The following is a 13306-nucleotide window of genomic DNA, read 5'->3' on the forward strand; positions in this document are numbered from 1 at the left end:
CTTATTCAAGTGTCCCATTAGGTGACAATGGAATGAGGCGCGTGCGCGATTAGCCCCCGTGGAGTATTTTAATTCGGCTGTTTAGTTTATTGCAGATTCCCGGTCGGAATATTATCGCTTTTCTACGAGATAAATGGCATAAAAATTGGTTTTAAACAGCGGTTGACATGCTTCGAAGTACGGTAATGGAATATTTAGACATTTTTTGTCACGCCATGCGCCATGCGCGCGACCGTGGATTGCCATTCTGATAGTGTCTAGAACGCACGAACAAAACGACGCTATTTGGCTATAACTATGGATTATTTGGGACCAAACCTACATTTGTTATTGAAGTAGAAGTCCTGGGAGTGCATTCTGACGAAGAACAGGAAAGGTAAGAACATTTTTCTTATAGGAAATGTGATTATGGTGAAGGCTAATCTTGCCGGGTGTCTAAATAGCTAGCCGTGATGGCTGGGCTATGTACTTAGAATATTGCAAAATGTGCTTCATCCGAATAGCTATTTTAAAATCGGACATATCGAGTGCATAGAGGAGTAATGTATCTATAATTCTTAAAATAATTGTTATGCTTTTTGTGAATGTTTATCGTGAGTAATTTAGCAAACTGTTAGTAAATTCCCCGGAAGTTTGCGGGGGTATGCTTTTTCTGAACGTCACATGCTAATGTAAAAAGCTGTTTTTTGATATAAATATGAACTTGATTGAACAGACATGCATGTATTGTATAACATAATGTCCTAGGTGTGTCATCTGATGAAGATCATAAAAGGTTAGTGCTGCATTTAGCTGTGGTTTGGGTTTTTGGTGACATTATATGCTAGCTTGAAAAATGGGTGTCTGATTATTTCTGGCTGGGCACTCTCCTGACATAATCTAATGTTTTGCTTTCGTTGTAAAGCCTTTTTGAAATCGGACAGTGTGGTTAGATAAACGAGAGTCTTGTCTTTAAATAGCTGTAAAATAGTCATATGTTTGAGAAATTGAAGTAATAGTATTTCAAACGATTCAAAAATCGCGCCACTGGATTAGACTGGCTGTTACGTAGGTGGGACGAATTCGTCCCGCCTAGCCCATAGAGGTTAAACTCTTAGACTATTGATACCGACAGAATAATAAGACTTTAATAAGTCTTTCATATTAATTACTAGTCTGCAGCTAGGAATTCGGTATCTTTGAACGCGAAGACCGACGAAACATATGTCCTATAACGACATTAATGAATGTCACTTTGAAATATCCATTCTAACCGAGAGAGAGCGAGAGAGAGAGACAGAGAGAACGCGAGGACAAAACTCTCCAACAGAACGAACTTTTCAACAAAGATCCCGACGACACACTGAGCATAAATATATATATATATTGATTGCAATTGTTCCCGAATGAGTGAGCGTTCATGTGCAAAGGATTAGCATTTCAATTGTTATAATTATCAACTCTTATCAACCTTTTGTGTAACAAGCCGCCATGCCGGTTTAGCCCACTAGGGCACATTCTCCTATCATTTCCTTGTAACCATAGCTACTGTTTGTTATGCATTTCTGTGAATTACTTAGTTAGTAAATAAATGATTTTAAGACAATTGATGTATGGATGACTCATAGTGAAGACTGGGTTCATGCAGATAACCAACAATTTACGACGTTTGGAATGAGACTGACGAGGTAAAGAATACATCATTAATCCGAAGACTAATAGATCAGATATTATGATATCTGAAAGTTATATTAGGAAAATTATAACTTTGTAATCTGAATATTTTCCTTGGTGCCCCGACTTCCTAGTTAATTACTGTTACACGATTAATCAGTTTAATCGCGTAATAATAATTACAGAGAGTTATTTGATAAATATGTATTCAGTTTTAATGATGCCAAAGACACGACACTGGTCAGATGAGACTAAAATGTAGCTTTTTGGCCATCAAGAAAAACGGTATGTCTGGCACAAACCCAACACCTCTCATCATCGGCAGGGACTGGGAAAATGGTCAGAATTGAAGGAATGATGGATGGCGCTAAATACAGGGAAATTCTTGAGGGACACCTGTTTCAGTCTTCCAGAGATTTGAGACTGGGACGGAGGTACACCTTCCAGCAGGACAATGACCCTAAGCATACCGCTAAAGCAACACTCGAATGGTTTAAGGGGAAACATTTAAATGTCTTGGAATGGCCTAGTCAAAGCCCAGACCTCATTCCAATTGAGAATCTGTGGTATGACTTAAATATTTGTAACGATCGTCGTCGGGTGACGAGGAAGCGGACCAAAACGCAGCTGGGAGCGAACACATGTTTATTCTTTTACACTGAAATAAACACGTACACAAAATCAAGAAAATGCCGATACGTTAGCTGCTCAAAATCAAAGAGACAACACCCCACAAACAGCGTGGGGGAAAGAGGAACTTAAATGTGATCCCAATCAATGATTGGGAATCGACAGAACCCAACATAGAAATAACCCACATAGATCTAACACAAGGCTATAACGCTAACATAGACAACAAACCAAGGAAAAATACCCAACATGACACACCCTGACCCAAAATACCCGAGTTCACCTGGTCAGGGTGTGACAGTACCCCCCCCCCCCAACGGTGCGTACTCCCGGCGCACCAAACTTAAGTCTATTAGGGGGGGGGGACCCGGGTGGGCGCCTCACCCTCGGTGGAGGCTCTGGCCCCGGGCGTGTTCTTTCCCCCGCCTCCACCTTAGCCCTACCCCTCTGGCCCGGACTGGACCACTGTGGAGCGGCATGCTCAGGCTCTGGAGCGGAGCCGTCGACCGGAACAGGATTGGGCACCGGTGGACCGGACACGGGCCGTACCGGTCTGGGAGCACCACTGGCTTGGTGCGGGCAGCAGGAACGGGCCGGGCCGGACTGGGAACACGCACCACTGGCTTGGTGCGGGGAGCAGGAACGGGCCGGGCCGGACTGGGGACACGCACCACTGACTTGGTGCGGGGAGCAGGGACGGGCCGGACAGGACTGTGGACACGCACCGTGGGCTTGGTGCGGGGAGCAGGGACGGGCCGGACAGGACTGTGGACACGCACCGTGGGCTTGGTGCGGGGAACAGGAACGGGCCGGGCCGGACTGTGGACATGCATTGTGGGCTTGGTGCGGGGAACAGGAACGGGCCGGACAGGACTATGGACACGCACCGTGGGCTTGGTGCGGGGAACAGGAACGGGCCGGACAGGACTGTGGACACGCACCGTGGGCTTGGTGCGGGGAACAGGGATGGGCCGGACAGGACTGGGGACACGCACCACTGACCTGGTGCGGGGAGCAGGGACGGGCCGGGCCGGACTGGGAACACGCACCACTGGCTTGGTGCGGGGAGCAGGAACGGGCCGGGCCGGACTGGGGACACGCACCACTGGCTTGGTGCGGGGAGCAGGAACGGGCCGGGCCGGACTGGGGACACGCACCGCTGACTTGGTGCGGGGAGCAGGGATGGGCCGGGCCGGACTGGGAACACGCACCACTGGCTTGGTGCGGGGAGCAGGAACGGGCCGGGCCGGACTGGGGACACGCACCACTGACTTGGTGCGGGGAGCAGGAACGGGCCGGGCCGGACTGGGGACACGCACCGCTGACTTGGTGCGGGGAGCAGGGACGGGCTGGGCCGGACTGGGGACACGCACCGTGGGCTTGGTGCGGGGAGCCGGGACGGGCCGGACAGGACTGTGGACACGCACCGTGGGCTTGGTGCGGGGAGCAGGGACGGGCCGGGCCGAACTGGGGACACGCACCGTGGGCTTGGTGCGGGGAGCCGGGACGGGCCGGACAGGACTGTGGACACGCACCGTGGGCTTGGTGCGGGGAGCAGGGACGGGCCGGGCTGGACTGGGGACACGCACCACTGACTTGGTGCGGGGAGCAGGGACGGGCCAGACAGGACTGTGAACACGCACTGGTGAACTGAAGCGTGGAGCCGGTTTAGCCACTCGTCCTGGCTGGATGCCCATCCTAGCACGGCATGTGCTGGGCATGTCCACCGGACGCACCGGGCTGTGCGGGCGCACTAGCGACACAGCGCGCAACTCCGCTTCCCATGGCTTGGTGCGGGGAGCAGGAACAGGCCGGGCAGGACTGTGGACACGCACCGTGGGCTTGGTGCGGGGAACAGGAACGGGCCAGACAGGACTGTGAACACGCACTGGTGAACTGAAGCGTGGAGCCGGTTTAGCCACTCGTCCTGGCTGGATGCCCATCCTAGCACGGCATGTGCTGGGCATGTCCACCAGACGCACCGGGCTGTGCGGGCGCACTGGCGACACAGCGCGCAACTCCGCATACCATGGCTCCTCCTCCAGATCTTCCCTCAGCAGGTCCTCAATCAACCGCCTCATCTCCGTCTCCTCCTCCGCCGTCATCCCCCACGAGAGCAGTGGTCTGGGCTCTTCCTCTGCCCTTCCGGACCACCCCATTAGCCCCCCCAACATTTTTTCTTGGGGGTGTCTTCCGGGCCTCCTCGACCGCCGCCTGCGACTCCGTCCACCGGCTGGCATTACCTCCTCGACCTGGGAATCCTTTCGCCAGGGTCCTTTCCCCGACATGATCTCCTCCCAGGTCCAGAACTCCTTACCCTCGCGAGCCCATCTCTCGCGCTCCTTTTCCTCCCGCTGCTTGGTCCTGGTTCGGTGGGGTGTTCTGTAACGATCGTCGTCGGGTGACGAGGAAGCGGACCAAAACGCAGCTGGGAGCGAACACATGTTTATTCTTTTACACTGAAATAAACACGTACACAAAATCAAGAAAATGCCGATACGTTAGCTGCTCAAAATCAAAGAGACAACACCCCACAAACAGCGTGGGGGAAAGAGGAACTTAAATGTGATCCCAATCAGAGACAACTAGCGACAGCTGTCTCTGATTGGGAATCGACAGAACCCAACATAGAAATAACCCACATAGATCTAACACAAGGCTATAACGCTAACATAGACAACAAACCAAGGAAAAATACCCAACATGACACACCCTGACCCAAAATACCCGAGTTCACCTGGTCAGGGCGTGACAATATTGCTGTACCCCAGCACGAACCCATCCAACTTGAAGGATTTGGAGCAGTTTTGCCTTGAAGAATGGGCAAAAATCCCAGTGGCTAGATGTGCCAAGCTTATAGAGACATAGCCCAAGAGACTTGCAGCTGTAATTTATGCAAAAGGTGGCTCTACAAAGTATTGACTTTGGGGGGGGTGAATAGCTATGCACGCTAATGTTTTCAGTTTTTTGTCTTATTTCTTGTTTGTTTCACCCAAAAATATTTTGCATCTTCAAACTATTAGGCATGTTGTGTAAATTAAATGATACAAACCCCCCAAAAATCTATTTAAATTCCAGGTTGTAAGGCAGCAAAATAGGAAAAATGCCAAGGGGGTGAATACTTTCGCAAGGCACTGTATAGCTCCCTGGGCGAACTGTCCCTTCAGCGCCCCCCCAACAACAAAAAACCCACCATTCTGTACTAACTGTAATTTTTATTCAGACATATGGAACAACACAAATAAATAATTATAACATTTAAAACTATATAAATATAAAAATATATACAAAAATAAGACAAAAACAAATTGTAGTATATAAATACAAATAAAAAAGAGAATGGAATTATTACTGTCTGTCACGGTTATCGTCGGTGAAGGAGGACCAAAATGCAGCAGGACTGTGTTTGTTCATTTTGAACATTTATTAACTTCCCAAAATGAACGTACAAAAATAACAAAAACAAGTGAACGAACGATATACCGACAGTCTGGCAAGGCACAAGGCTAAACACGGAACAATCTCCCACAATTAAACAAACAAACACACCCAACTAATATAGGACTTCCAATCAAAGGCAACACCACACAGCTGCCTTCAATTGGAAGTCCACCCCAATTAACCAAACATAGACATACAACTAACTAGATAAACATAGAAATACGTAAACAAAGATCATAACCCAAAAACCCGGAAATACTAAATCAAACACCCTTTTTCCAAAACACCACCCCGAACCACATAAAACAAATACCCTCTGCCACGTCCTGACCAAACTACAATACCAATTAACCCCTATACTGTCCAGGACGTGACAGTACCCCCCCCTTAAAGGTGCTAACCCCGGAAGCACCTTAACAAAAATAACCCCAAACAACACCAAAATAAAAATTCCCCCCTACTAAAGGAGGGAAGGGAGGGTGGCTGCCGTCAACGACGGCACTGTGCTACACCCCCCCTCCCCAACCCACCTATCTCTGGAGGTGGCTCCGGTTCTGGCCGTTCCAGGCTGTCTGGGCAGTCTGGCAGCTCGGGACAGTCTGGGCAGTCTGGCAGCTCGGGACAGTCTGGGCAGTCTGGCAGCTCGGGGCAGTCTGGGCAGTCTGGCAGCTCGGGGCAGTCTGGGCAGTCTGGCAGCTCGGGGCAGTCTGGGCAGTCTGGCAGCTCGGGGCAGTTCAGGGCAGTCTGGCCACTCCGGCAGTTCAGGGCAGTCTGGCCACTCCGGCAGTTCAGGGCAGTCTGGCCACTCCGGCAGTTCAGGGCAGTCTGGCCACTCCGGCAGTTCAGGGCAGTCTGGCCACTCCGGCAGTTCAGGGCAGTCTGGCCACTCCGGCGACTGTTGACTGGCGGGCAGCTCTGACGACTGTTGACTGGCGCGCAGCTCTGGCGACTGTTGACTGGCGGGCAGCTCTGGCGACTGTTGACTGGCGGGCAGCTCTGGCGACTGTTGACTGGCGGGCAGCTCTGGTGACTGTTGACTGGCGGGCAGCTCTGGTGACTGTTGACTGGCGGGCAGCTCTGGTGACTGTTGACTGGCGAGGCTGGGTTTACGCACTTGAAGCCTGGTGCGTGGTGCTGGTACTGTGCGTACCAGATTGAGAACACGCACCTCCAGGCTAGTGCGGGGAGCGGGAACAGGACAAGTCGGACTGGGTTGACGCACTTCCGGGTCCGCACGAGAGACAGGAGCTGGAAACCTAGGGCTATGGAGGCGCACAGTCGGTCTTGATCTTACCTCCTGCACAACCCGTCCTGGCTGGATGGAACTAGTAGCCCTGTACGAGCGGGGTGCTTGTACAGGGTGGACTGGGCTGTGCAGGGGCCTGATGGTAGCCGTGCGTAGAGCGGGAGTCGGGTAGCCTGGTCCTCGGAGGCGTACCGGCGACCAAATGCGCTGCGCAGGCATCCTCCTACCAGGCTGAATGCCCGCTCTAGCACGGCACCTGCGAGGGGCTGGAATAACGCGCACCGGACTGTGCATGCGTATGGGTCAGATAGTGCGCTCCTCAGCGAAACATGGCGCTCTCCACCTCATACGCTCCTCCATATAACCACGGGTAGCTGGCTTCCGGCTCTTCCTATGCCTAGCCAAACTACCCGTGTGCCCCCCCAAAAATAATTCTTGGGGGTGCCTCTCGTGCTTCAACGCCAGTCGTGTTCCTCGGAAACGTTCCCGGTCCATACCAGCCTTTCGCCTTTCCTCTCTCTCTCTTACCACCTGTCCCCATGGAAGGCGATCTTTTCCTGCTTGGATCTCCTCCCAAGTGTAGGAGCCTTCTCCCTTCAAGATCTCCTCCCAAGTCCATCTCTCACCATTGTCCAACTCAAAATCCCACTGCTCCTTCCTCTGCTGCTTGGTCCTGGTTTGGTGGGAGATTCTGTCACGGTTATCGTCGGTGAAGGAGGACCAAAATGCAGCAGGACTGTGTTTGTTCATTTTGAACATTTATTAACTTCCCAAAATGAACGTACAAAAATAACAAAAACAAGTGAACGAACGATATACCAACAGTCTGGCAAGGCACAAGGCTAAACACAGAACAATCTCCCACAATTAAACAAACAAACACACCCAACTAATATAGGACTTCCAATCAAAGGCAACACCACACAGCTGCCTTCAATTGGAAGTCCACCCCAATTAACCAAACATAGACATACAACTAACTAGATAAACATAGAAATACGTAAACAAAGATCATAACCCAAAAACCCGGAAATACTAAATCAAACACCCTTTTTCCAAAACACCACCCCGAACCACATAAAACAAATACCCTCTGCCACGTCCTGACCAAACTACAATACCAATTAACCCCTATACTGTCCAGGACGTGACAGTATCCCCCCCCCTTAAAGGTGCTAACCCCGGAAGCACCTTAACAAAAATAACCCCAAACAACACCAAAATAAAAATTCCCCCCTACTATTCCCCCCTACACCATAGTAAGATGTTATTTTCTATGGTAGAGTAGGTCAGGGCGTGACAGGGGGTGTTTTCTATGTTTGTATTTCTATGTTCATGTTCTAGTTTTGGTATTTCTATGTTGGTTTTGTTTGGGATTATCTCCAATTAGAGGCAGCTGGTCCTCGTTGTCTCTAATTGGAGATCATACTTATAAGTAGGGGGTTTTTCCACCTGGGTTTGTGGGAGATTCATTTTGAGTAGTGTATGTTTCACCTCTGCATCACGGTTTGTTGTTTTTTGTCATTCAGTTTATTTATGTATTGCATAGTTTCACAGTATAAATAAAATGTGGAACGACACACACGCTGCACTTTGGTCCGCTCATTCCTACGACAACCGTGACAATTACACTATTACCCTATTGCTAACAAAAAACACTAAAATAAAACTAAATTGCACAAAGCCTATATCACACAAATACACAATTAGAATAACACACTTATAAAGAAGAGAACCTGATTATTACACAATTGCACTTCAAACAAGAAACACACAAACTAAATTGCACAACTAATTGCATTAGTACTGTACAAAGTTAGAGGTGCGTTATTTGATAGATTCCCCCACTCCCCCTACCTCGGGCTTCCAGTCAACCTACCCCCGCCCCCTCCCCATCTCATACTTCTGAGTGGGAGACCTTCCCAGGAAGTAGCCTGCCTAGCTCACAAACTAGAATCAGGGCGCCAACTCCGACAAGGTTAATTGACCCACAGTCCCACACGGTGACATGATATCACTGACGTGACGTGCAAATGAGCGATAGAAAACCGATCGCGCAAATGTCACCATTCAGAATATTATTGTTTTTTGTGCGGGCGCCATGCCGTCCCTGGCAAGATGCCACCCTGGGCAGCTGTCCATGTCACCTATGCCTAAATCCGCCACTGGGGTTGTGAGTTATTCTTGGGAAAACAAATGAGGTCCCCAGAATACCACTGATCTAGATGGACCCAATCTTCCACACAGCCCAGGATGGATGGATGGTCACCACCAACCTTTGCGTTCACTCACTGCACTGCTCTGCAAAACAATCTTTTTTCAGTCGCAAGTCTCCTTGACCCAGAAAGAAACAGCCACACCAATTCCATGTCCTATTCATCCTCCACGGAGACGTCACAAGCTCCATAACTCAACTACAGAGATTTTTATATCCTCACTGTCACCATATATCTGATTTATACAACTTATTTTGTTTGTAAAAACAATTTATTTCTGTTTTTTGATGAGGAACTGTCCAAACCGTTTTCCAGGGTTAGCCTGAATGGTCCAACTGTATTGCTATCTTGTGAAAGGAAATTACTACCTGTAAGAACATCTGAGACCAGGCTAATTCAGGGTAGTTTGAGCTGTTAGCTAGCTAGCTCCATCCTCAATGGATAGCTACAGTCTAACTACAGTGAGGGAATGTCTTCTAGCTGATATGTGCTTTGATGCTCAGTAGTCCTAACCACTGGGCTCTGTGCTGGAGATGCTATCCCACATTACCCCAGTCTCTGTGATCTGACAGGGGGAGAGGGAGCTGTCCCATATTACCCAAGCCTCCCCAGTTTGCCTGTGACCTGACAGGAGAGAGAGAGAGAGAGAGAGAGAGAGAGAGAGAGAGAGAGAGAGAGAGAGAGAGAGAGAGAGGGAGAGAGAGAGAGAGATAACTCACTAACTCACTGTCTAACCATGCATTATTCAGGGGTGTGAGTGTGAATCAAAGCTTCCTGCTTCTTTCAGAAGGAACTCCACTACTGCTAGAATAATAATAATAATTATTGTGTTCCAGTATAAACTCTGAGTAAACCATGGGGGCCTTTGTATGAAATATCAAAGGTACAAACAGCAACATATTATTTTGAACAATCCTCAAGAGTCATGGCAATACTTTTGTGTTTCCATATGATGAAAATGAGGTCAATCACTCCACAAAATGGAGTAAGGTAAGAACAGCAAATAAAGTGCATTCGGAAAGTATTCCGACCCCTTGACTTTTTCCACATTTTGTTACGTTACAGCCTTCTATGAAATGGATTAAATAAATAAAAAAAGTATTCAGACCCTTTGCTATTAGACTCGAAATTGAGCTCAGGTGCATCCTGTTTCCATTGATCCTCATTCAGATGTTTCTACAACTTGATTGGAGTCCACCTGTGGTAAATCTAATTGATTGTACATGATTTGGAAAGGCACATACCCACAGTTGACAGCACATGTCAGAGCAAAAACCAAGCCATGAGGTCGAAGGAATTGTCTGTAGAGCTCTGAGACAGGATTGTGTCGAGGCACAGATCTGGGGAAGAGTCCTAAAAATGTTTTGCAGCATTGAAGGTCCCCAAGAACACAGTGGCCTCTGTCATTCTTAAATGGAAGAAGTTTGGAACCACCAAGAATCTTCCTAGAGCTGGACGCCCAGCCAAACTGAGCAATCAGGGGAGAAGGACCTTGTTCAGGGAGGTGACCAAGAACCTGATGGTCATTCTGACAGAGCTCCAGAGTTCCTCTGTGTAGATGGAAGAACCTTCCAGAAGGACAAACATCTCTCCAGCACACCACAATCAGGCCTTTATGGTAGAGGGGCCAGACAGAAGCCACTCCTCAGTAAAAGGCACATGAGAGCCCGCTTGCAGTTTGCCAAAAAACACCTAAATGACTCTCAGACCTTAAGAAACAAGATTCTCTGGTCTGATGAAACAAAGGTTGAACTCTTTGGCCTGAATGCCAAGTGTCACATCTGGAGGAAACCTGGCACTATTCCTATGGTGAAGCATGGTGATGGCAGCATCATGCTGCGGGGATGTTTTCAGTGGCAGGGACTGGAAGACTAGTCACGATCGAGGGAAAGATCAACGGCGCAAAGTACAGAGAGATCCTTGATGAAAACCTCCTCCAGAGCGCTCAGGACCTCAGACTGGGACGAAGGTTCACAGTCCAACAGGACAACAACCCTAAGCACACTGCGAAGTCTCTTAATGTCCTTGAGTGGTCCAGCCAGAGCCCGGACTTGAATCCGATGGAACATCTTTGGAGAGACCTGAAAATATCTGTGCAGTGACGCTCCCCATCCAACCTCAAAGAGCCTGAGAGGATCTGCAGAGAAGAATGGAAGAAACTCCCCAAATACAGGTGTGCCAAGCTTGTAGCGTCATACCCAAGAAGACTCGAGGCTGTGATCGCTGCCAAATATGCTTCAACAAAGTACTGAGTAAAGCACTTTGTGATATTTCCATTTTTTATTTGTAATAAATATGCAAACATTTCTAAAATCCTTTTTTTGCTTTGTCATTATGGGGTATTATGTGTATATTGATGAGGGAAAAAAACTGTTTAATCGATTTTAGAATAAGGCTGTAAAAAAGTCAAGGAGTCTGAATACTTTCCGAATGCACTGTATGTAATTCTGTTCAGATTGATCTGATCTGATCTGATCTGGGGCCTAATGTATCAAGTGTCCCCCTGTCCGTATAATCTTATTCATTGTGATCTAAAAGGCAAAATTGAGACGCTTGATACATAAGGCCCCAGGTTGATATGACTCCATTTAACCCATTCCTGAGACTGATAACGATTATGTACAATGATCAAAGTTCTGTGGGGACCAACAGTTTACCTGCCGATGAGAAGGAACTCCCCTGCCACTCCAAGTCGTCTCATAGCCATGAGCAGCCCACGGACCGTCATGCCCTCGCAGAAGCAGACGACCACCCGGGCCTTGGGCAGACGTTCTCTCAGCTTCCTCAGGAGCCTGTCAAAGTGCTTCTCCCCGGCGTTGCTGTAGATCTTGTCTGAATGGGCGATACACAGCCCTTCCTGAGAGGCCAGATCCTTAAAGGCTTCCATACCACTCTCTCCGTAGTTACCTGGGGAAATAAACAGCATTAACAAAGAAAACAACAACATTATATCCTGGTTTTTAAAGTTTAGCACATTTTAAAATACAATATTATTTAAAAGGTTTACTCAAAATTCTACATTCCGAAGAAGTTTAAGACACTTTGTATTATAACTTTACCTGTAATTTTTGCCAACAAGCCAAACACAACAGCACTGCAACCTATATCTAGTGGCTGGCTGCATTTTAACCTTTCAGTCTGCTTGTTATCACTCTATTTCAGAGACGGAAGTGCCATGTCACTGTATCTCACTGTATTTAATAATAATAATAAAAAATACTAATCATTCTGCTCATCGGTCTGGTAAATAACGAAGGTGCACCAGAACAGAAATGTAATTGAGTTTTAATCAGTTCATCACCAACTCTCCCTCACTGCAGACAGATCAGAGGTCTGGTACTGCTTCCCAAATGGCACCCTATTCCCTTTATAGTGCACTACTTTTTACAGGATGGCACACATAGAGGTAGTGCACTACTTTTGACTAGGGCCCATAGGGGTAGTGCACTACTTTTGACCAGGGCCTATAGGGCTCTGTTCAAAAGTATTGCACTGTGTAGGGAATATTCTGCAATAGGATGCACACTGTGACTATGGGGAACGTTCATATGCATATCAGGCAGGCAGCTATGACCCTGATGTCATTCAGACATCTCATCACCTGGAACTGGAATCTTAATTACTGTATAATAATCTACAGCCCAGCAAAGATTTGTATAACTAACCCAAGATAGACCAGAGCCTGTTGTTTCCAATGGGAGCAAATTAATCCCAGTTGGAAGAACAAGCAAGGAGCTGGGTAGAGCCAAGCACGAGCTAGTGAGATCCTATTGGTGCATCTTAGCATTTATTTGCATATTTCCATTAGGGAACGACTACTCTGTGAAGTGCAGCGTGTGCAAAAACTCAATTCACCCTTTAACTTTTTGAAACTTTGGCAGAGGGTAAAGTCTACAAAACGCAGTCCACTCAGTGTGTTACATATTCTAGTTTTGGAAACAGAAAACTGTATGGAGATCAAATGTTTCATCGATGAGTAAATTAGCAGAACATCGGACAAAATCCATCTCGCTCCATCTTCTCCCACTGCCGGACACTGGGCTTCCTCTCATCACCATATTTGGAAGTGAGTGGAAACGCCAACCGGATGCTTCACATTTATACGTCTGGTGAAATATCT

General features: G+C 48.0%; 1 protein-coding gene across 3 annotated transcripts in view; it reads right to left on the bottom strand.

The window, feature by feature from the left end:
- Nucleotides 1-13306, bottom strand: part of LOC106611317 (metabotropic glutamate receptor 1) — a 46904-nt gene that overhangs the window by 21889 nt on the left and 11709 nt on the right. For all 3 annotated transcript variants that reach the window (XM_045723668.1, XM_014211372.2, XM_045723669.1), the window contains exon 3: nt 11844-12093. In XM_045723668.1, the coding sequence (XP_045579624.1) occupies nt 11844-12093 (250 nt within the window). The remainder of the gene's footprint in view (nt 1-11843; nt 12094-13306) is intronic.

The sequence above is a fragment of the Salmo salar genome, chromosome ssa09 (genome assembly GCF_905237065.1).
Source record: "Salmo salar chromosome ssa09, Ssal_v3.1, whole genome shotgun sequence".
Classification (NCBI taxonomy): Eukaryota; Metazoa; Chordata; class Actinopteri; order Salmoniformes; family Salmonidae; genus Salmo; species Salmo salar.